Source organism: Rana temporaria, chromosome 4 (assembly GCF_905171775.1).
Source record: "Rana temporaria chromosome 4, aRanTem1.1, whole genome shotgun sequence".
Lineage (NCBI taxonomy): Eukaryota > Metazoa > Chordata > Amphibia > Anura > Ranidae > Rana > Rana temporaria.
In genome coordinates this window covers 16,476,715-16,501,972 of record NC_053492.1, presented here as the reverse complement: position 1 = coordinate 16,501,972, position 25,258 = coordinate 16,476,715, and the positions used below count along the sequence as shown (strand labels likewise).

The 25,258-nt window shown below is 43.3% G+C and overlaps 1 protein-coding gene across 1 annotated transcript; it reads right to left on the bottom strand.

Annotated features, from left to right (window-relative positions):
- Window positions 1-2,358: 2,358 nt before the first annotated feature.
- On the bottom strand, window positions 2,359-24,118 carry LOC120935558 (vomeronasal type-2 receptor 26-like). The gene is made up of 7 exons (XM_040347608.1): window positions 24,079-24,118; window positions 20,828-20,936; window positions 15,278-15,569; window positions 10,578-11,378; window positions 7,196-7,414; window positions 4,736-4,859; window positions 2,359-3,266 (listed from the first exon to the last, which is right to left on the bottom strand). Exons 1-7 carry the CDS (start codon window positions 24,116-24,118, stop codon window positions 2,359-2,361), a joined length of 2,493 nt encoding a protein of 830 aa, XP_040203542.1.
- Window positions 24,119-25,258: the final 1,140 nt, after the last annotated feature.

Genomic DNA, 25,258 nt, shown 5'->3' with positions numbered 1-25,258 from the left:
ACCAGAGCTTCACAGGTTCCCACTGGAGTCCTCTTCCACACCTCCATGACGACATAGCGGAGCTGGTGGATGTTAGAGACCTTGCGCTCCTCCACCTTCCATTTGAGAATGCCCCACAGCTGCTCAATAGGGTTTAGGTCTGGAGACATGCTTGGCCAGTCCATCACCTTTACCCTCAGCTTCTTTAGAAAGACAGAGTTCATCTTGGAGGTGTGTTTGGGGTCGTTATCATGTTGGAATACTGCCCTGCGGTCCAGTCTCTGAAGGGAGGGGATCATGCTCTGCTTCAGTATGTCACAGTACATGTTGCCATTCATGGTTCCCTCAATGATCTGTAGCTCCCCAGTGCCGGCAGTACTCATGCAGCCCCAGACCATAACACTCCCACCACCATGCTTGACTGTAGGCAAGACACACTTGTCTTTGTACTCCTCACCTGGTTGCCAACACATACACTTGTCACCATCTGAACCAAATAAGTTTATCTTGGTCTCATCAGACCACAGGACACGGTTCCAGCCTTAGTCTGCTTGTCTTCAGTAAACTGTTTGCGGGCTTTCTTGTGCATCATCTTTAGAAGAGGCTTCCTTTTGGGATGACAGCCATGCAGACCAGTTTAATACAGTGTGTGGCATATGGTCTGAGCACTGACAGGTTGACCCCCCACCCCTTCAACCTCTGCAGCGTTGCTGGCAGCACTCATACGTCTATTTCCCAAATACGACCTGGATATGACACTGAGCACGTGCACTCAACGTCCTTGGTTGACCATGGCGAGGCCTGTTCTGAGTGTAACCTGTCCTGTTAAACCGCTGTATGATCTTAGCCAACATGCTGCAGCAAATTTTCAGGGTCTTGACAATCTTCTTATAACCTAGGCCATTTTTATGTTGAGCAACAATTCTTTTTTTCAGATCCTCAGAGTTCTTTGCCATGAGGTGCCATGTTGGACTTTCAGTGACCAGTATGAGAGATTGAGAGCGATAACACCAAATGTAACACACCTGCTCCCCATTCATACCTAAGACCTGGTGACACTAACGAGTCACATGACATCGGGGAGGGAAAATGGTTAATTGGGACCAATTTAGAGATTTTCACCTAGGGGTGTACTCACTTTTGTTGCCAGCGGTTTAGACTATAATGGCTGTGTGTTGAGTTATTTAGAGGGGACAGCAAATTTACATTGTCATAACAAAAACAAAAAACAGTCACTAGAGCTCCACCCAATTGAATAATTACTGGGGAGGAAAAGATAAAAAATAATAATAGCAACAATTCCTCAACCCAGTAAAAAATACCATCACCTTTGTAGTCCTATTTGAAGACAAGGTGTGTTCCTCTGAATAAGGGCAGCATATAGAGAAAGGAGAAGGACAGAGTCCAAAAGGATTCTTTAATGATTGGTCACAGTGATCACATGGTAATCTAAAAATGTGAAATGGTCTCTCGCGCTACTGTGAATATATAGTGAATGATTGAATAGAATAAAATGTCAAAGCAGCAATACCTAAAACGTGTTAAAGTGGGGGTTCACCCTAAAACAATTATATAACATTACATCCAGCATACTTCCGACATGTACAGTATGCTGGTATTTTTTTTTTTGCCGTACATACCGTTTTATTGTTATTTTCCCCCGCGGCTTCCAGGTTCTGATTCCTGCGGGACTGGGCGTTCCTATCCAGAGGTTAGATGATTGACGTCTGGTGAAAAACTTCCCAAGGCGCATAAGGCGTGTCACCAGTTTTCCGTAAACAGCCGACCTGCGAGTCGGCTCTATACGGCGCCTGCTCCCGCCGTGTAGAGCTGACTGCGCAGGCGCCATATACAGTAGAGCCGACTCGCAGGTCGGCTATTTACGGAAAATTGGTGACGCGCCTTATACGTACACACGATCGGTTCGTCTGATGAAAATGGTCTGATGGACCGTTTTCATCAGACGAACCGATCATGTGTGGGCCCCATCGTTTTTTTTTCCCATCGGTGAAAAAACTCAGAACTTGTTTTAAAATTATCTCATGGTTAAAAAAACAATAGAAAAAAACGATCATCTGTGGGCAAGTCCATCGGTTAAAAATCCATGCATGCTCAGAGTCAAGTCGACGCATGCTCGGAAGCATTGAACTTAATTTTTCTCAGCACGTCGTAGTGTTTTACGTCACCGCGTTCTGACACAAATGTTTTTTCAACTGATGGTGTGTCCGTTTTCATCGGATGAACCAATCGTGTGTACAGGGCATAAAAGTAAACATGCTGAGTTACTTGATTGACCAGAAAGAATTGACAAAAAAGCAATAGTACAGAAACATCATATAAATCTACTATATTTTATGTTTTATTTAGGAGTACAATTTATTACAAAACTCTTCTCTCCATTATACTTGTTTTAGTGTTCAGTTCCGGTCTCCATAAGATAATGTAACATTTGGGGAGAAATATACAACCTAAGACCCCGGCACTGGAGCTCAGTATGGCAAATATCTCCACAGCCACCATGTACTTCCCTCTGGTGCTCAGATAGGCCGGGATCATGGCAATCCACACACTGCAGAACACCAGCATGCTAAAGGTGATGTACTTGGCCTCGTTAAAAATGTCCGGTAAAGTCCTCACCATGAAAGCCAGAACAAAACTCACAGCTGCCAGAAACCCCATGTAACCAAGAACAGAATAAAACCCAATAACTGATCCTTCATTACACTGAACAATGATCTTGTCCTGATAAGAAGAGGTGTCCAGCTCCTGGAAGGGAGGAGAGATGGACAACCAGATGACACAAATTATGACTTGAATGGATGAACATAAGATGACAATGCCATTAGAAAATTTGGTCCCAAACCAATGTTGCCACGGACTGCCAGGTTTGGTGGCCTTAAATGCTAAACAGACCATGATGGTTTTGGCAAGGACACAAGAGATGGCAATAGTGAAAAGGATCCCAAATGAGATTTGGCGTAACAAGCAGGATATATCAGCAGGACGTCCAAGAAAAAAGAACACACAAAGGAAGCTCAGCATGATGGAGACCAGAAGGGTAAAGCTCAGGTTGTTGTTGTTGGCTTTTACAATGGCTGTGTCTTGGTGTGAAATAAAAACTAGTAATATCAGTCCAGTTATGGCACAGAGAACGGAGGAGAACAAGGCAAAGACCAGTCCTAAATAGTCATTAGAGTAAGACAGAAAATCCAGTCGTTTTTGGACACACCGATCCTTCTTCTCATTGGGCCATTCATCGTATCTGCATTGCTGGCAGTTTTCACTGTCTGGAAGAAAAAAAAAATGATTCAGTGATGTGGATCATTCAGTGACGTATAGTTGATTTTTTAAAAATTTTGCTTATCATTTGATTGTTTATCATTTGGTATGGTCATCATCATTTGAATGATTATCCTCTGGTAAGGATTTATTTGGATCTTCAGTCCAGATGTGTTCATACAAATTGAATGTGTCATTACGGCTTGTAAGAACAAGTGCCTGGGGAAATATAATCGTCTTGGTGTAGGCTAGATGACCAAGGGCCAAATCAACAGACGAAGTACGCCGGCGTATCTACTGATACGCCGGCGTAATTTCCTGCGTCGAATCTTTAGTTTAAATCCTCAAACCAAGATACGACGGCATTTGGGTAAGATCCGACAGGCGTACGGCTTCGTACGCCTTCGGATCTTCGATGCATTACTTCGGCGCCTGCTGGGTGGAGTTCACGTGTCGTTTTCCGCGTCGGGTATGCAAATTAGCGAATTACGACGATCCACGAACGTACCCGCGGCCGTCGCATTTTCTAATGTCATCTGTAGTCGGCTTTTTCCGGCGTACAGTATAGTTAAAGCTGGTATTTTGCGGCATATAGATAGCCATGTTAAGTATGGCCATCGTTCCCGCATCTAAATTTGAATTTTTTTTTTTGCGTAAGTCGTCCATGAATAGGGATGGACGTAACTCATATCTAAGTTAAAAAAATGACGTTGTTGCGACGTCATTTTCGCACAAAGCACGGCGGGAAATTTCTGGACGACACATGCGCAGTTCATTCGGCGCGGGGGCGCGCTTCAGTTAAATGAAACCCGCCCCCAACCCGCCCAATTTGAAATCCGCCGGCCAGAAATACACTACGCCGCCGTAACTTACGGCGCAAACTCGCTGAGGATTCGAATATACGCCAGGTAAGGTACGGCGGCGTAGTGTATCTCTGATACGCTGCGCCGATCCAAATGTATGTGGATCTGGCCCCATGTCTTTATTATCTGCTGGTGATATTCTCTAATGCTGAATTGTCCTTATAATAGGAGTGTATCATAAATTATTATACAAAGTGTTGCATCATAGAACCTAAACTAACAGAATCATTTTTACAAATTACCCAATTATCCAACAATTCTAACCATAAAATGTTTGAAAACGTATAAACAAGTGCACGGGGGTTGGAAGGTGGAATGGGGGGGGGGGGGCTTTTATAAGTTGTTGAATGAACTCTGGGACTGGGCCCTTCTGAGGAACTAAAGACCAATTACCAATAATTCTACCAATCAAATTTAGAGAAAGCTTTATTATGCCAAAAGTCAGAGTAGTCCTCAAAGTACATACATACATACAAAGTACATCCAGAGCAGAAGAAGAGACACAACCAAATTAATTCAGAATGGTGTTTCCCAATGAATATCTATAAAACTATTATTCAATATGGACATATATGGAAGAAACAACTTCAGTAATAGTATAAATCTCCATATACCGCTGACATTGGATATCTCTCCCTCTGAGCACTGGACACAGTCATAGCAGCAGGCATGGATTCCGGACCTTGGGACTTTCCTGCTTCCTGGTAAACAGTTCTCCGAACACTGAGACTTTGGGATCTGCAAATAAGGAAATAGGCTACAGAGGTTTACATGCTGTGGTTAATTTTCTCTATGCTTTGAATCAAAGAATGTTGGGAATCAACAAAGAGTTGTGCAAGCACAATCTTGTACCACTCTTCTAAACATAAAAAATACATTTTTAGGTCACCTGAGGCCAGGTGACAGATGCACACCGTTGGGGTCAGGAGTGCATCGCTATAGTAGTGAACCCTATGGCTGACTGCTGCGGATGGAACTCGGGGTTAGGACGGCAGGAGTGTAAGATCCAGCAGGTGTTCACCAGAGCCTCTAGTGGTGAGGATGGACTGGGCTGCAACTGAATCCAGGTCGTGGCCCCCAGAGTCCCCCAGCTCACGATCACAGTAGGCTATAGATATAGGGGAAAGCAGCAGCTCAGGATACAAGTATACAGTGCAAAAATTGTCCAAAAAAAATGCATATATAATACTAAAGTCAGCGTATAAATAAAACAGCTGGTAGTAAGGCTCGAAGCCCCAACCAGACGCGGTTGACACCTAATACAGGTAGTCAAAAACGGCAATGCATATGGATATCCAGAGACCGGCAGCTCATCGTATCAACAGCTGACATCATCAGGGGTCGCGGCGGATCTGGTGGGGATACGTACCACATCCGCCACCCTTTGGAACGCAGGTGGAGCGCAAACGGCATCCCTGCCTTACTCCAATAAGCAATTTTATCTCATATCTATGTAAGTGCAACCTGTATATTCTTAATACATTTTATTGATGGTACTGCACTATGAGGAGCTTCTGTTCTTGTTTTTCTGATAAATATGCCATTTCCATTCAATGATTTATGAAAATTTCTGAGCTACCGGTCTCTGGATATCCAAATGCATTGCCGTTTTTGACTACCTGTAATAGGAGTCAACCCCGTCCGGTGAGTAGGACATCTACATAGTGGTTAGTGGAAGGAAATACACTGGAGGAATTAGTAAATTCACAACTTTATCGTCATTTTTGATATTCTAAGAGTATTTACCAGCACTGTGTGTGAGTTTAATTTAATCTTTGGTGGTGGACTATTGGACTGTTTTCATTTATTTTATTCACTTGTCACTTTATGTATTATAGTAATTATTTTAGCGCTGTATGAAAACATAGGCCCGGATTCACGTAGGAGAGCGCATCTTTGTGTGGGCGTAACGTATCCTATTTATGTTATGCCTCCGCAACTTTGACAGGCAAGTGCAGTATTCACAAAGCAAAGTTGCGGCGGCGTAGCGTAAATAGGCCGGCGTAAGCCCGCCTAATTCAAATGTGGGAGATGTGGGCGTGTGTTATGTAAATGTATTGTGACCCCATGTAAATGACGCTTTTTATGAACGGCGCATGCCGCATGCGCGTCCGTGAAAGTATCCCAGTGCGGATGCTCCAAATTAACCCGCAAAAAGCCAATGCTTTAGACGTGAACGTAAATGACGCCCAGCCCTATTCGCGAACGACTTATGCAAACAACGTAAAACGTGAACATTTTTACGCTGTTCCGACGTCCATACCTAACATTGGTACGCCTCATCTACGCCTCATAGAGCAGGGGTAACTTTACGCCGGAAAAAAGCCTTACGTAAACGGGGTTTACTGCGACGGCCGGGCGTACATTCGTGAATAGGCGTATCTAGCTGATTTACATATTTCTAGGTGTAAATCAACGTACACGCCCCTAGCGGCCAGCATAAATATGCAGTTAAGATACGACGACGTAGGAGACTTACGCTGGTCGTATCTTATACAAATTCTGGTGTATCTGATTCTTTGAATCAGGCGCCAAGATACGACGCCTCAGACTCAGAGATACGACGGCGTATCTGGAGATACGCCGCCGTATCTCCTACGTGAATCTGGGCCATAGTTGTTTTTCTCTACACATTCATTGTGTACTATTTTGTGGATCTCTGAGATTGGTCACAGTGATCACATGGTACACACAAGGCCAATCACAGCCCATCTGTACCATGTGATTAGCTGTGGCCAATCACAGCTAATCACAATAGTACACACTGGATGAATGATTTCATTCATAAAAAATGGTTGCTTATATCACTGTTATAAGCAATCATAGTGTGTAAAAAAAAAAAAAAAAGCCTGATCACCTCCCCATAGTAGTATTGCTCTGGTCACAGTATGTAAAACAAAATCTGAAAAAAAAAAAAGAAAAAAGTGTAATAATACATTTAAAAAAAAAAAAAGTGTTGCATGAGCAAGCAATTGTTATTTAAAGTGTGACAGCGCTGAAAGAGGAAGATTGGCCTGGGCAGGAAGGGGGTGAAAGTGTCTGTTATTGAAGTGAACAAAGAGAGTGTATCTAACCTTATTCATTTCAGTTTTCCAGATAATATTCTCTACCATGATGAAGAAATTCTTCTGAGATCTGTTTGTTGTTAAGGTTTTGCCAACTTGTCTTTGATTTACAGAACTTTTGTTTAAAGACCTCCAATTCATAATTCTGAACGATGTGACAAGTTCACCATTTTCTTTAAAAAGTAGGTCACCCTTTGAGCTTTTCAGATTTTTGACCCAATAATAAAGCTGGTAAATGAAAGAAAAAACAATAATCATACAGTACCTTCTCTGTAATTGATCATACTAACATTTGTTCATATAATAAGCTTGTTTTAGGACAAATGTTTTATATTTATATTTATATTATACTATACTAAACTACAGTGGGGCAAAAAAGTATTTAGTCAGCCACCAATTGTGCAAGTTCTCCCACTTAAAAAGATGAGAGGCCTGTAATTGTCATCCTAGGTATACCTCAACCATGAGAGACAAAATGTGGAAACTAGGGATGAGCTTCGAGTTCGAGTCGAACTCATGTTCGACTCGAACATTGCCTGTTTGCCTGTTCGGCGAACAACGAACAATTAGGGGAGTTTGCGGCAATTTCGAAAAGCCGCGGAACACCCTGTTAAAGTCTATGGGAGAAATCTAAAGTGTTAATTTTAAAGGCTAATATGCAATTTATTGTCCTAAAAAGTGTTTGGGGACCTGGGTCCTGTCCCAGGAAACATGTATCAATGCAAAAAAAAGTTTTAAAAACGGCCGTTTTTTCAGGAGCAGTGAATTTAATAATGCTAAAATTGAAGCAATAAAAGTGTAATATTACTTTAAATTTCGTACCTAGGGGGGGTGTAAAGTCAGCATGTGAAATAGAGCATGTTTCCCGTACATAGAACTGTCCCTGCATAAAGTGTCATTTCTGAAAGAAAAAAAGCCATTTAAAACCGGCTTTGCGGCTCTAATGAATTGTCGGCTCTTTCAATTACAGAGATGATTCATTCATAAAGAAAAAAAAAATGTGTGGGGGTCCCCCAAATTAAATTACCGGGCCCTTCAGGTCTGGAATGGATATTAAGGGGAACCCCACCGTAAAAAAATAAAAAATAAAACGTAGGGTTTCCCGCAAATAACCATACCAGGCCCTTCAGGTCTGGTGTGGATTTTAAGGGGAACTCCACCCCAAATAAAAAAAAATGGCGTGGAGTCCCCCTAAAAATCCACACCAGACCCTTATCCGAGCACGTTAACCTGGCCGGCCGCAGAAAAGAGGGGGGGACAGAGTGCGGCCCCCCCTCTCCTGAACCGCACCAGGCCACATGCCCTCAACATGGGGAGGATGTCCCCATGTTGATGGGGACAAGGGCCTCATCCCCACAACCCTTGCCCGGTGGTTGTGGGGGTCTGCGGGCGGGGGGCTTATCAGAATCTGGAAGACCCCTTTAACAAAGGGGACCCCCAGATCCTGCCCCCCCTATGTGAATTGGTAATGGGGTACATTGTACCCCTACCATTTCACGAAGGAAGTGTAAATAGTTAAAAAAAAACACACAGACACCGTAGAAAAAAATCTGTTATTAATAAAAAAACAAACAAAAATCCAGCGATGTGAATCCACTGTCTCCTATCCAGCGATGGATGATCTCTCTCCAGCGATCTCCCCCTCTGACGCACCCTCGTACGTCACTGGGAAAGCCCTGTCTTTCAGGGTCTTTCCCAGTGACGTACGAGGGTGCGTCAGAGGGGGCAGAGTCACGTGATGGGTGGCCGCTTCCCCTATTTAAGTAATGTCACAGCTCCAGCGCGTCATTCCGCTGGGCTGTGTCCAGCGGAGAGTAGAGCTCCCCTGCTGCGCTCTGGACGGATGGATCTTCTGCATAGCTGGACCGGACCGCTGATCATCCATCGCTGGAGAGATCATCCATCGCTGGATAGGAGACAGTGGATTCACATTGCTGGATTTTTTTTTTTTTTTTATTAATAAAGGATTTTTTTCTACCGTGTCTGTCTGTTTTTTTTTTTAACTATTTACACTTCCTTCGTGAAATGGTAGAGGTACAATGTACCCCATTACCAATTCACATAGGGGGGCCAGGATCGGGGGGTCCCCTTTGTTAAAGGGGTCTTCCAGATTCTGATAAGCCCCCCGCCCGCAGACCCCCACAACCACCGGGCAAGGGTTGTGGGGATGAGGCCCTTGTCCCCATCAACATGGGGACATCCTCCCCATGTTGAGGGCATGTGGCCTGGTGCGGTTCAGGAGAGGGGGGGGGCGCACTCTGTCCCCCCCTCTTTTCTGCGGCCGGCCAGGTTAACATGCTCGGATAAGGGTCTGGTGTGGATTTTTAGGGGGACTCCACACCATTTTTTTTTATTTGGGGTGGAGTTCCCCTTAAAATCCACACCAGACTTGAAGGGCCTTGTATGGATATTTGCGGGGAACCCTACGTATTTTTTTTTTTTTTACGGCGGGGTTCCCCTTAATATCCATTCCAGACCTGAAGGGCCTGGTAATTTAATTTGGGGGACCCCCACACATTTTTTTTTCTTTATGAATGAATCATCTCTGTAATTGAAAGAGCCGACAATTCATTAGAGCCGCAAAGCCGGTTTTAAATGGCTTTTTTTCTTTCAGAAATGACACTTTGTGCAGGGACAGTTCTATGTACGGGAAACATGCGCTATTTCACATGCTGACTTTACACCCCCCCTAGGTACGAAATTTAAAGTAATATTACACTTTTATTGTTTCACTTTTAGCATTATTAAATTCACTGCTCCTGAAAAAACGGCCGTTTTAAAAAAAAATTTGCATTGATACATGTTTCCTGGGACAGGACCCAGGTCCCCAAACACTTTTTAGGACAATAACTTGCATATTAGCCTTTAAAATTAACACTTTAGATTTCAAATGTTCGAGTCCCATAGACTTTAACAGGGTTCTAATGTTCACACGAACATTTGGTGTGTTCGCAAGTTCTGATGCGAACCGAACAGGGGGGGTGTTCGGCTCATCCTTAATGAGAACCTTCCAGAAGAACAACTATCTCTGCAGCACTCCACCAATCAGGGCTGTATGGTAGAGTGGCCAGACAGAAGCCACTCCTCAGTAAAAGGCACATGACAGCCTGATTGGAGTTTGCCAAAAGGCACCTGAAGGACTCTCAGACCATGAGAAACTAAATTCTTTGGTCTGATGAAACAAAGTTTAAACTCTTTGGACTGAATGGCAATCATAATGTCTGGAGGAAACCAGGCACCGCTCATCACTTTGCCAATACCATCCCTACAGTGAAGCATGGTGGTGGCTGCATCATGCTGTAGGGATGTTTTTCAGTGGCAGAAACTGGGAGACTAGTCAGGATTGTAATAAAGTCATTGCTTAACTGATGTAGGTTGTTATGTACAGTACCTGAGTTATCTTCTCTGGAGCCTGACTTCCTATAGACAGATACATGTCGTGTAGAGCATGAACCAATGAATAAACTGCTCTATAAACTCGATCAGTTAAACCCGGGTTTTGAAAACTAATGAATTCAGTGACACGTTTAGTCCCAGAGCAGTTGTGAAGAGACGTTTTATATACCGTACTATAAAATCGATTACGTGACTCATTGGTTCCTGAACAGTGTAGATGTAGCAGCCATATGTGTTCCAGTAACGTGTCCTGAGGATGATTCACAACCTGAAAACTGTCATAAAAACTCTTCATGTCAGGAACAGGCAGATTATAAAATTCTAGAGTTAAACTACCTGTAAGCATTTCTCTGAAATGTTCCATAAGAAACGTATTAGAAGCAAATATTGGTCCATAAATGAATGTCTTATCATAGAGCACATGGCGCACTTCATTTAAAAGATCGGCCATATATGAAGAAAAGGTCCCACAAAGAATTATAACCTGAGCAGACGACTTTCTAATGGTCTCAATACTATTTTTAAAAGTATTTTCTGTAACGCTCAAAATTTCAGGCTTTATCTTGATCATGTAGGCAACACAAATGCCCTTCATGGTTAGATATTGAGTCAGAAGTTGGGTTTCTTCATTACCGCTGTCATCATCAGAAGAGAGAACTCCAACCCATGTCCAGCCAAAGTATTGGAGAAGACCCGAGAGTATGAAATAAATGCTCCGGTTACTTTCAACTGTCCGGAAAAATGTGGGGTAGATATTTCTGTTATTGAGAACATAAGTGGTTGCACCATAACTGACCTATAATGTAAAGATATTGGAATCCTTGTACTTCGTATCCCTATAAAAAATCTACAATTTTAAAAACAGATAAATGACAATTTGATTGTTGCATTAATATACCTAAAGACTTATTGTCACCTTTCTGAAACAAGTGACCATGTCTCTGCAAAAGCTGTGCCTGACCCCTATCATGTGATAGTGTATGGGGCTAGTGATTGGTAGTGACTGTTAGAGGGGATCGGGTCACACACGCCTCTCGCTTACATACCTTGGACCTTGAAGAAGGGGAAACACCCCCGAAAGCTTTTCCTGAAAAATTGTATGTTAGTGCAAATAAAAAAAGTATCACGGACAGTACTCAATTTTCTCTGTCACAATTGCACTAATATGGCTACAATCGCTTCCATACCTGAAAGTCCCATTTAATCTCATCAGGAGTAGGGGTGCAACGGATCACAGTTGATCCGTGATCCGAACGGGTCACCCCCTTCGGATCGGAACACACTGTGATCCGCGGATTGCCACGGCTCCGGAGCTAGGCCGAAGCCGCGGCCTTTCCTAATGTTACGGCGGCGGCTCCGGAGCTAGGCCGAAGCCGCAGCCTTTCCTAATGTTATGGCCGCGGCTTCGGCCTACCTGCGGAGCCGCGACCATAATGCTAGGAAAGGCCGCGGCTTCGGCCTAGCTCTGGAGCCGCCGCCGTAACATTAGGAAAGGCCGCGGCTTCAGCCTAGCTCCGGAGCCACGGCCATCTTGGTACACCCGGCGGCGGCCCTCCTCTGTTTACACCCACAGAGGAGGAGCCCGCACTCGTGGGACACACCGCTCGGGGAGTGTCTGTCGGTACTAGCTGGGGGGGTCACTGTACTGAGAGAAGGGGGTCACTGTCCTGAGAGAAGGGGGGTCACTGTCCTGAGAGAAGGGGGATCACTGTCCTGAGAGAAGGGGGGTCATTGTCCTGAGAGAAGGGGGGTCACTGTCCTGAGAGAAGGGGGTCACTGTCCTGAGAGAAGGGGGGGGTCACTGTACTGAGAGAAGGGGGGGGTCACTGTACTGAGAGAAGGGGGTCACTGTCCTGAGAGAAGGGGGGGTCACTGTCCTGAGAGAAGGGGAGGGGGTCACTGTCCTGAGAGAAGGGGGGGTCACTGTACTGGGAGAAGGGGGGGGTCACTGTACTGAGAGAAGGGGGGGTCACTGTACTGAGAGAAGGGGGGGGTCACTGTACTGAGAGAAGGGGGGGTCACTGTACTGAGAGGAGGGGGGGTCACTGTACTGAGAGGAGGGGGGTCACTGTACTGAGAGGAGGGGGGGTCACTGTACTGAGAGGAGGGGGGGTCACTGTACTGAGAGTCACTTTGCCTTGCATCAGCAAGGTGGTAGTGTCACATTAAAGGGCAACTTCACATTTAGACGAAACGTGTTGGCAAATTTAGTTGGCTATACAATAGATCCAATATATGTTTTTTTTTGTCTTTCTGTGTATAAGACTCTATTGCATCTTAAAATGCCTGCCTGAATCTATCTATCGTTGATTGACGGGTGCAGGACAGAGGGGGTGGCGCTCTTGCGCCCTCTATGGACGCACCCCCACTGGGGTGTACTCATTTTTGTGAGATACTGTATGTAACCAATGTTACACTCACCACTTTTCTTTTTGATTAGTGAAGTAACCCTTGAAGCAAATTATTCTCTGATCGCCCAGTTCTGGGAGGGCATCTATTGACGTCCTCCCAGAACCACGCCCTCCCCCACCCACTTTTTTATTATTGCATTTAAGTGTAAATGGGAGATCTGAGGTATTTTTGGCCCCCACATCTCACATTTAAGGGGTCCTGTCATGCTTTTTTTATTAAGAGGGATGTTTACATTTCTTGTAATAGGAATAAAAATTACCTAATTTTTTTTTTTAAAAGGACAGCCAAAAAATACGAAATAAAAAGTAAAATAAATAAGATTTTTTTTTTAAAGCGCCCCGTCTCACAGAGCTCCTGCGCCAAAAGCGAAAACATACATAAGTCGCGCCCTCATATGAAAACCGTGTTCAAACCACACATGTGAGTTATCATCGTGATCATTAGAGCGAGTGCAATAATTCTAGTAAAAGACACTGGGCCAGATTCTCAGAGGAGATACGACAGCGTATCTCCAGATACGCCATCGTATTCTCTGAGTCCGGCCGGTCGTATCTATGCGCCTGATTCATAGAATCAGTTACACATAGATTTCCATTAGATCCGACTGGCGTAAGTCTCTTACGCCGTCGGATTGTAACTGCATATTTACACTGGCCGCTAGGGGCGTGCACGCTGATTTACGCGTCTAAATATGTAAATTAGCTAGATACGCGAATTCACGAACGTACGCCCGGCCGATGCAGTACATTTACGCCGTTTACGTTAGGCTTTTCCCGGCGTAAAGTTACCCCTGCTATATGGTGGCGTAAGTGTGGCGTACCAATGTTAAGTATGGCCGTCGTTCCCGCGTCAAATTTTTAATTTTTTACGTTGTTTGCGTAATTCGTCCGTGAATGGGGCTGGACGTAATTTACGTTCACGTCGAAACCAATGACGTCCTTGCGGCGTACTTTGGAGCAATGCACACTGGGAAATTCCACGGACGGCGCATGCGCCGTTTGGGAAAAACGTCAATCACGTCGGGTCAAGCCTAATTTACATAACACACGCCCACCTCTTCACAATTTGAATTAGGCGGGCTTACGCCGGCCTATTTACGCTACGCCGCCGCAACTTTCTTTTAAGAATACGGCACTTGCCTGTAAAAGTTGCGGAGGCGTAACGTAAATAGGATACGTTACGCCCGCACAAAGAAACGCCGATCTACGTGAATCTACCCCCTCCTCTGTAACTCAAAACTGGTAACCTGCAGACATTTTTAAACATCGCCTATGGAGATTTTTAGGGGGCAAAGTTTGTCGCCATTCCACGAGCTGCTGCAATTTTGAAGCGTGACATGTTGGGTATCAATTTACTCTATGTAACATTATCTTTCACAATATAAAAAAATTAATTGTGATAACTCATCTGTTGTCTTGTTTTTTAAGTAAAAATTTTTATTTTTTCCAAATAATTTGCGCTTGTAAGACCGCTGCGCAAATACGGTGTGACATAAAGTATTGCAACGACCGCCATTTTATTCTCTAGGGTGCCTGGAAAAAATATATAATGTTTGGGGGTTCTACGTAATTTTCTAGCAAATAAAACTGATTTTAACTTGTAAACAACAATAGGTAGATTCAGGTACATTTGCCTAAACTTGCGGCGGCGTAGCTTAGCGTGTTTAGGCTACGCCGCCGTAAGTTAGCTAGGCAAGTACATGATTCACAATGTACTTGCCTGCTAAGTTACAGTGGCGTAGCCTAAAGCGGGCAGGCGTAAGGGCGCCTAATTCAAATGTGTGTAAGGGGGCGTGTTTTATGTTAACCCCCTAGATAACCCCCTCTGGGAAGCTCTCTCCCGAAGGGGTTACCTTGCGGGCGCGCTCCCGTGTCATACAATCGTCGTCCATAGCCACTGAGTGTATGACTCGGACCTGCCCCCCGGTGGCCGCGTCATTGGATTTGATTGACAGTAGCGGGAGCCCTTGGCTGCACTGCTATCAATCTATCCAATGAAGAGCCGAGAAGAGTGACGCAGGATCGCACCCATGGAAATTCGGGGCTCAGGTAAGTAAAACGGGGGGGGGGAGGCTGGGGGGCCAGGCACAGCTCTATTTGTGTGGAAAACAGCCAAAAAATTTCATATGGGTACAGTGTTGCATGACCATGCAATTGTCATTGAAAATGTGACAGCGCTGAAAGCTGAAAATTGGCCTGGGCAGGTAGGGGTAAATGTGCCCAGTAGGCAAGTGGTTAAAGTACCACTGTTAAAATAGGAGTTACAGAGAAACCATTTCCATACCTGAGTGTATCTATACAGGGCTAGTATCTGGGCCATGTTCACTGTAGTTACAGAGTTTTGATCCCCGAAAAAGCCGATTAACTTGCCGCTTTTCCTACAGGAATAATTTGGCGCCGTCTGTCCTGGTCCAGATAAGATCTGTAAGATGCTTTTCACAGCTTTCCTATTGTCATTACATGAATCGTACATATGATATCCCAGAGTCATATTTGGTAAAAGTGTTGGATCTTTATTAATTTCGTTGATGGCAAAACGAATTGTCAAGAAATATCGGTAATATGGAGGAATGGGCCTGAGGAAGTAAAAATTAGAAAAATACTGTCTTATGTAAAACAATGTATATCTCTTGATCCTCTCATTTTTTACCTCAACAGGGATGGCAATACTTGACCTTACCGGGCCATGGTTTCCTTTAAAGTCCCAAGGGATGGAAATACATGACCTTACCGGGCCATGGTTTCATTTAACCACTTAAGCCCCGGACCTTTAGGCAGCTAAATGCCCAGGCCAGGTTTTGCGATTCGGCACTGCGTCGTTTTAACAGACAATTGCGCGGTCGTGCGACGTGGCTCCCAAACAAAATTGGCGTCCTTTTTTCCCCACAAATGGAGCTTTCTTTTGGTGGTATTTGATCACCTCTGCGTTTTTTTTTTTTTTTGCGCTATAAACAAAAATAGAGCGACAATTTTGAAAAAAATGCAATATTTTTTACTTTTTACTGTAATAAATATCCCCCAAAAACATATATAACATTTTTTTTCCCTCAGTTTAGGCCGATACGTATTCTTCTACCTATTTTTGGTTTAAAAATCGCAATAATCGTTTATCGATTGGTTTGCGCAAAATTTATAGCGTTTACATAATAGGGGATATTTTTATTGCATTTTTATAAAAAAAAAATTTTTTACTACTAATGGCGGTGATCAGCGATTTTTTTCGTGACTGCGACATTATGGCGGACACTTCAGACAATTTTGACACATTTTTGGGACCATTGTCATTTTCACTTAAAGCGGGGGTTCACCCTGTTAAAAAAAAAAAAAAATGTTTTTTTTTATTAGACCATTACTTTCGGCATCGTAGCGCGAGCTACGGTATGCCGGTCTTAAATTTTTAATCCCCGTACTCACTGTGCTATCAATGATTGAAGAATCCGGGGAATGGGCGTTCCTATGGTGAGAGAAGGTGATTGACGGCCGGCCCTGGCACGTCACGCTTCTCCGGAAATAGCCAAAATAGGCTTGGCTATTCACGGCGCCTGCGCATAGCCTGTGCGCAGGCGCTGTGAATAGCCGAGACCTACTCCGGCTGTCTTCGGGGAGCGTGACGTGCCAGAGCCGGCCGTCAATCATCCTCCCTCTCCATAGGCACGCCCATTCCCTGCGGGAGTCGGATTCTTCAATCATCGATAGCACAGTGAGTACGGGGATTAAAAATTTAAGACCGGCATACCGTAGCTCGCGCTACGATGCGGAAAGTAATGGAATAATGAGGTGAAGGAGGGTGAACCACCGCTTTAAATTGCATTCTTTATTGTGAAAATGACAGTTGCAGTTTGGGAGTTAACCACAGGGGGCGCTGAACGTGTTAGGCTTCACTTAGTGTGTGTTTACAACAGTAGGGGGTGTGGCTGTAGGTCTGATGTCATCGATTGTGTCTCCCCTATAAAGGGGATGACACGATCGATGCGCCGCCACAGTGAAGCACGGGGAAGCCGTGTTTACATACGGCTCTCCCCGTTCTTCAGGTCCGGGGAGCGATCGCGACGGAACGGCTATAAACGAATAGCCGCGCCGTCGTCCCGGATCGCTCCCTGCGGGAATCTGCCCGCCGCACGCAGCTCTGGTTTAACCAATTACCTTCCGAAGACACATAATTAGTGAAATAATGTCCACCTGTGTGCAATCTAAGTGTCACATGACCTGTCATTACATAGACACACCTTTCTGAAAGGTCCCAGAGGCTGCAACACCTAAGCAATAGGCACCACTAACCAAACACTTCCATGAAGACCAAGGAACTCTCCAAACAAGTAAGGGGCAATGTTGTTGAGAAGTACAAGTCAGGGTTAGGTTATACAAAAGTATCTAAATCTTTGATCTATGATCCCTAGAAGCACCATCAAATCTATAATAACCAAATGGAAATAACATGGCACAGCAGCAAACCTGCCAAGAGACGGCTGCACACCAAAACTCACGGACCGGGCAAGGAGGGCATTAATCAGAGAGGCAGCACAGAGACCCAAGAAAACCCTGGAGGAGCTGCAGAGTTCCACAGCAGAGACTGGAGTATCTGTACATAGGATGGCAATAAGTCATATGCTCGGTAGAGTTGGGCTTTATGGCAGAGTGGCCAGACGAAAATAAATTACTTTCAGCAAAAAACAAAATGGCACGTTTTGAGTTTGCGACAAGGCACGTGGGAGACTCCCAAAATGTATGGAGGAAGGTGCTCTGGTCTGATGAGACAAAAATTTTACTATTTGGCCATCAAAGAAAACGCTATGTCTGGCGCAAACCCAACACATCACATCACCCAAAGAACACCATCCCCACAGTGAAACATGGTGGTGGCAGCATCATGCTGTGGGGATGTTTTTTAGCAGTCAGGACTGGGAAACTGGTCAGAGTTGAGGGAAAGATGGCTTGTGCTAAATACAGGGATATTCTTGAGCAAAACCTGTACCCCTCTGTGTGTGATTTGAGGCTAGGACGGAGGTTCACCTTCCAGCAGGACAATGACCCCAAACACACTGCTAAAGCAACACTTGAGTGGTTTAAGGGGAAACATGTAAATGTGTTGGAATGGCCTAGTCAAAGCAAAGACCTCAATCCAATAGAAAATCTGTGGTCAGACTTGAAGATTGCTGTTCACAAGTGCAAACCATCCAACTTGAAGGAGCTGGAGCAGTTTTGCAAGGAGGAATGGGCAAAAATCCCAGTGGTAAGATGTGGCAAGCTCATAGAGACTTATCCAAAGCGACTTGAAACTGTGATATCCGCAAAAGGTGGCTCTACAAAGTATTGACTTTAGGGGGGTGAATAGTTGTGCACATTGACTTTTTCTGTTATTTTGTCCTATTTGTTGTTTGCTTCACAATAAAAAAAAAACATCTTTAAAGTTGTGGGCATGTTCTGTACATTAAATGATGCAAATCCTCAAACAATCCATGTTAATTCCAGGTTGTAAGGCAACAAAACACGAAAAATGCCAAGGGGGGTGAATACTTTTGCAAGGCACTGTAAACAGTCAGAAAACGCACAACAAAAATTGAGGGCACACACAATCAGGGCACACACAATCAGGGCAGACATACACACATACACTAACACCAATGGTGAATGTGGTCAGGTTTGCTGTCTGCACACATTTACATGTGCAACAAATTATGCATTAGCATTCAAACAAGACAAATATAAATGAATATAAATGAAGTAAGCACACCAAAGTATCTTTATAATCTTCAAGATGATTAGAATCTGCTCACCTTAGACACACCATCATACTGTTAAGATAATCTCCTCCTGTGTCCAGGGCTGTCATAAAATGGTTGACAGTGAAAACCCCTCCAATGATGATGTCTCCGTCCTGCACATATTCATAATCATCAAAGGCTCTAACAAGATTCAGATGACAGGCCGGGGAAGGTCTCTGTATCTCAGATACACAAGGTGCCACACACATCAGCATTACACAGAGCAGTACTGTAGAGAGGTGACAGGAGGATGGAGCTGGAGATAGGACACCCCGAGATAATAACACCAAGTACCCCAATATAAGACATGAGATGAGGAGAGGTCTGTACAGCTCAGGATCAGGTAGCATGGCTCTTTGCAGGGAAGGTGATCAGTGTTGGTGACAATGATAAGAAAAAGACAGTCACATCCTTTATATACACTATAGAGTGATTGTAGATAATGAATTCTACATTTACATCTCAGTGTTTGTGCCGTAGACAGATGTATCTTCTTCTACAAAACAATGCTAAAAACTGCAATACCACTTATAGTTGGATCCATCTTTTAAGCGTAAAAGTAAAAAAAAGCGTGAAATAAAGAAATATATTCTTGTGGACTTTGAAATCACATATTTCCTCAGTTGAACGGAATACACTGCAAAAAAAAAAAGTGTATATTGTCATCTGCATGAGGACCCACGTAGACATGCGCACTGCCGAAAAATATTTTCATTTTCATTTCATTCGTTTTTCGGGTCATTTAGTTACAATCGCAATTCGCAAATTCATAAATTCAAAAATTTGTACATGCGAAAATTTGAAAATCAGAAAATTCAAAAGAATAACTAACTAACTAATAATTAACTATTAAATTATTAGTATTGGCATTTTCTTTCAGATTTGGCCGCATCTAAACAAATAGAACTGAATGAATTAATAATAAATAATAATACTAAAAAGGTTTTATTATTATTATTATTATTATTATTATTATTATTGTTATTTATTATTATTAATTGGTTACATTCCATTCGTTTAGATACAGCATTCGTTATTTCAGATAAATTTGTATTCGTTAAGTTCACTAACAGCCAAATAGAAAAGGAAATTCCAATACCTTTAATTCAATAGTTAGTTATTACTAGTTCGTTTTTTCAAATTTTCTAATTTACGAATCTATGATTTACGAATTGCGATCATCATCTAATGACCCGAAAAACTAAAACAAAATTTTTATTCGTTAAAATCACTAACAGCCAAATTTAAAAAGGAAATTCCAATACCTATAATTTAATAGTTAGTAATAGTTAAGCTATTATTAGTTAGTTATTTCAGATTTTCTGGTTTTCAGATTTCCGAATTTTACATTTCAGAAATTACGAATGTAGGAATTTTCAAATGTACGAATTTTCAAATATTCAAATCTTATTTTCGATTTTTGAATTTTCGGTTTTTGTGATTTTGACATTTTGAATTTACGAATTTTCTAATTTAGGAATTTACGAATATTCAGATAAATTTGTTAAACGGGTTTTCGTTAATTTGGACATTTCCGAATAACAAATTTGTCAAAATGTGTTAAATAACGAATTCAGAACAAAACAAATTGCACATGTCTAGTCCCACCACATCACAACATTTTGGCTGCCTTGAGCTCTATAAACAGTACATCCCGAGATCTCCTGATGAAGTCATTCTGGGAAAAGCATAGCGAGTTTTAGCAGGTGATGTACTCTGAGAGTAAGGACAAGCTTGTGATCTACCACTAATAGAGGTCAAGAAAGCCAGAATGTTCCTATAGTGGTGGGATCCTATACTGAAGACAATATTTCTATACTCCCATGAGGCTTATCATAGTGCTTAATGCAATTAAGTCATTGACCACTTGACCTCCGGCAGATTTACACTTTTTAAGTGTAAAAGTTTAAAAAAACAGAAACTGTAAAAAAAAGAAAGAATATTCATATGGGGGGCCAAATTACCTGGAAGTTGAATTTCCACACCTACATATCTCAATTTAGAGGTGATGTCATATTGCTTAGTATAAGACTTTTAGTTGAGGGACAAGGTATTCTCAATGAGCCAAATACCATTCAATGGGCATGCCATCCAAGCCAGGAATTTTATGTTTGGCAAACAAAGTAAGGGTTTTGTCAATCTCCTCCACAATTATTGGGCTGTCTACGAATTTTTGGTTATCTGGAAATAAAGAGGGGGCTGAATGTCGCTGAGATAATCCGTGAGAGCTTCAGGCCTTGTACAGTACACACGGTCGGACCAAACCGATGTGACTGGTCCGTCGGACCGTTTTCATCAGTTCACCTCTGAAGTGGCCGCACGGCCTGATATGTGTACACACCGTCAGTCCAAAATCCAATCGGGTCAGAACGCAGTGACGTCAAACACACGACGTGCTGAATAAAACGAAGTTCAATGTTTCCAAGCATGCGTCGACTTGATTCTGAGCATGCGCGGGTTTTGAACCGATGCTTTTCTGTACTAACGATGGGTTTGGTCCGATGAGGCAGCGGTCCATTGTTTCGGTTTTGAAGCATGTTTTAAAATTTTGGACCGAAGGAAAACAGACCGATGGCCTATACACACGGTCGGTTTGGTCCGATGAAACTGAACTTCATTCTCATCGGTTTGATCCGACCGTGTGTACAAGGCCTCAGAGTCATAGTTCGCTAGGGAGGTATACAGATCAATGTAAAATTGTAAAAAAAAAACATTCAAAATACATTGTAGAGGTGTGAATACTACCCACACTATCCAAAATCCTAGGGATAGTGAAGGGCTTGTGTATGGGTTTGGCTAGAAAATCTAGTAAACAACCATTTTTGTCGCCAGAGTCAACAATGTGCTGGGCTTGATACAAGAGCTTATTTTGGGTTTTGTTAGTCAAGGCAATATTGTAGGACCTTTGAGCATCCTGCCATAAAAGGTAATTCTGTTGCGAAGGGTCAGACACCTATTGACGCTCCCTGTCGACCGACAATTTGCAACAACTCAGATAAGGTAGCATTGTTGGCTTTCTTAAGATCACACACACTTGACATTTAGGAGCCCCCATTATGGCCTTGAAGTCATCCCATTGGAGGCCTGAAGAACCCTCAGGATCTATGTCCTGCCAATAAGCTCTCATGGCATCCCAACGATTGTAAAGCACCATAGGGTCCACTAGCCAAAAATGGGCTCATCCTTCAGGCCCGAAATGAAATCCAGGGATTTTTTTTTTTTTACTAGGAATGGCGGCAATTAACGACTGTCTGCACGTCGCCACCGCTGCCCGCCTCACAGCCTTTCAAGTCTCACTCTCCGGGCCCCCGGCTACTACTGGGTGGGGAGCGGAGGAAGATCACTCCACCAGGGAAGGCAAGGAGATAAGCAGGCAGGCGGCTGACCGGGACATGAGCCAAGGCAGAAGAACATGTGAACGGAGTTGGATGGGCATGCACCCGAAACTGAAGAAATATTCCAGCACACGATCGTCAAAAAGGGGCACAGATAATGGCAAAAATACACCCCTAAGCTAGTAGGAGTGGCGGAGTGGGGATGTGTAATTCAGATTTTTTTTTTTTAATTCTGCACTGACTGTCTTTGAAATTGCCCCAGCCCCTGTTCAAATCCAACCCGGGGACAAAACCGGGGGCAGTGTCCTCAATCTGGGGACTGTCCCTGAAAACCGGGGATGTCTGGTCACCCTAAGCTAGCTGCTACCATAACAATGATATCCCTCTTCAAACAGCCGAGGTATAACGACGGCGGGCCGTCCGTAAGCGGTTAAAAGGATCTCATAAACTAAAGCCAGATGACTGGATGATTATTAAAAGATATACAAGGAACATAGGTGTGTGCAGCCTATTGCATTAGGGCGTGCACCCCAAAGCTCAAACACATGGTACCAATCACTGGGTTCATACAGCAAGGTAAGAGGCCGGTAAATGACATTACCACTTCCCCCAATCATTCTGAAACATCATCTGTGTGTGCCCCCGGGAGGGGGGCCCCAGGCATCATGGGGTGATTGTGGTGCATGACATGGAAAAGTTTGGAGCCACAATATTTGGCTACACCTTCCTCTTTATTCAAGTGCTTTAATTGTAGACAATGATAAAATGTACTTTATAACATATGCATATATGTGATTTAACCACTTAAGGACCGCCTCCTGCACATTTACGTCGGCAGAATGGCACGACTGGGCACATGCACGTATAGGTACGTCCTGTGCTAGTATCCAGCTGCAGTACCAAGCTCGGGGACCTACGGGACCCGTGGACCCGATTGCCGCTGGAGGCCCACGATCGGTCCCCGGAGCTGAAGAACGGGGAGAGCTGTGTGTAAACACAGCTTCCCTGTTCTTCACTGTGGCGGCGCATCGATCGTGTGATCCCTTTTATAGGGATACACAATCGATGATGTCACACCTACAGCCACACCCCCCTACAGTTGTAAACACACATGAGGTCACACATAACCCCATCAGCGCCCCCTTGTCGTTAACTCCCAAACTGCAATTGTCATTTTCACAGTAAACAATTCATTTTAAATGCATTTTTTGCTGTGAAATTGACAATGGTCCCAAAAATGTGTCAAAATTGTCCGAAGTGTCCGCCATAATGTTGCAGTCATGAAAAAAATCGCTTAGTAGTAAAAAAAAAAAAAATTTAATAAAAATGCAATAAAACTATCCCCTATTTTGTAAAAGCTATACATTTTGCGCAAACCAACCGATAAACGCTTATTGCCATTTTCTTTACCAAAAATAGGTAGAAGAATACGTATCGGCTTAAACTGAGGAAAAAAATGTTTTTTTATATATTTTTGGGGGATATTTATTATAGCAAAAAGTAAAAAATATTGATTTTTTTTCAAAAATGTCGCTCTATTTTTGTTTATAGCGCAAAAAATAAAAACCGCAGAGGTGATCAAATACCACCAGCAGAAAGCTCTATTTGTGGGAAAAAAAGGACGCCAATTTTGTTTGGGAGCCACGTCGCACGATCGCGCAATTGTCTGTTAAAGCGACGCAGTGCCGAATCGCAAAACCTGGCTGGGTCCTTTAGCTGCCTAAAGGTCCGGGTCTTAAGTGGTTAAACAGTTGTTCAGCCAATGTGAAGTAAATTTGTCTTTTATCTGTCCTTCATTTTATGTCTGTTTCAGCTATACTATATACGTTCTAAATGCTTTTTACTTGTTGCACAGATGAGTCTGTTTGTACACCTATGGTTAAAGGAGCTGTAAAGCCAGAAGGTTTTTCTAGATTTCTAATTCCATGCATTAAGATAAAAAAGCCTTCTGTGTGTAGAAGCCTCCTCAGCACACCTCTAATACTTACCTGAGCCCCATCTCTGTCCAACGATGTCCACAAGTCCCATGGCCGTCTGAGACTCTCCCTCCTGATTGGCTGAGACACGGCAGGGGTGCCATTGGCTCCCATGGCTATCAATCAAAATAAATTAGCTAATCAGGAGAGAGAGGGGGTGGGGCCGAAAAAACAGCTCTGTGTCTGAATTGACACATGGAGCTGCAGCTCGGCTTGGGTGTCCCCATAGCAAGCTACAATATAAGGTAGGGGTTGCCACCATCCCAAATAAATCTGAATAAAAATTGTTTAAAGCCTTTCATGGGACTATTAAAAAATACAAAAATATTTTCCTTTATTGATAACACTTCATATTATTCACCGCAGATTCCCCGCAAGATCACCGTTATCGGCTTCGGGAGAGGGCCCCCCTCCCGCCGCTCTACTTCGCCCTCGGCCGCTTACCGGAGCCGTCGGTAGTGGCGAAGGCGATCAGATCCTTCTCCCTATGTGGTATGGATATGAGTGAGGGCAAGATGGCCTCCACCCGTCTCCATACTATAGCAGGGCGGAAGCGATGTCAAGACGTCACTTCTGCCCACACGTCTTAAAGGCACTTTTTTTGTTGTAATTTTTTCAAATTACATTTTTTTTATTGTATTTAAGTCCAAATATGAGATGGGAGGTCGTTTTGACCCCAGATCTCATATTTAAGAGGACCTGTCATGCTTTTTTCTATTACAAGGGATGTTTACATACCTTATAATAGGAATAAAAGTGACCCAATTTTTTTTCAATCAATAAAATAAAGTAAAATAAATAAGAAAAATATATATTTTTAAAGCACCCCATCCCGACGAGCTCACGCGCAGAAGCGAATCCATACGAGGGCAGCCCCTGCATATGAAAATGGTGTTCAACCCACACTTGTGAGGTATTGCCACAATCGTTAGAGCGAGAGCAATAATTCTAGCCCTAGACCTCCTCTGTAACTCAAAACATGCAACATGTAGACTTTTTTAAACGTCGACTATGGAGATTTTGAAGGGTAAAAGTTTGACGCCATTCCACGAGCGTGCGCAATTTTGAAGCGTGACATGTTGGGTATCAATTTAGTTGGCGTAACATTATCTTTTACAATATAAAAAAAATTAGGCTATCTTTACTTTTTTCTTATTTTTTTATTTTACTCCAAAAAAGTGCGCTTGTAAGA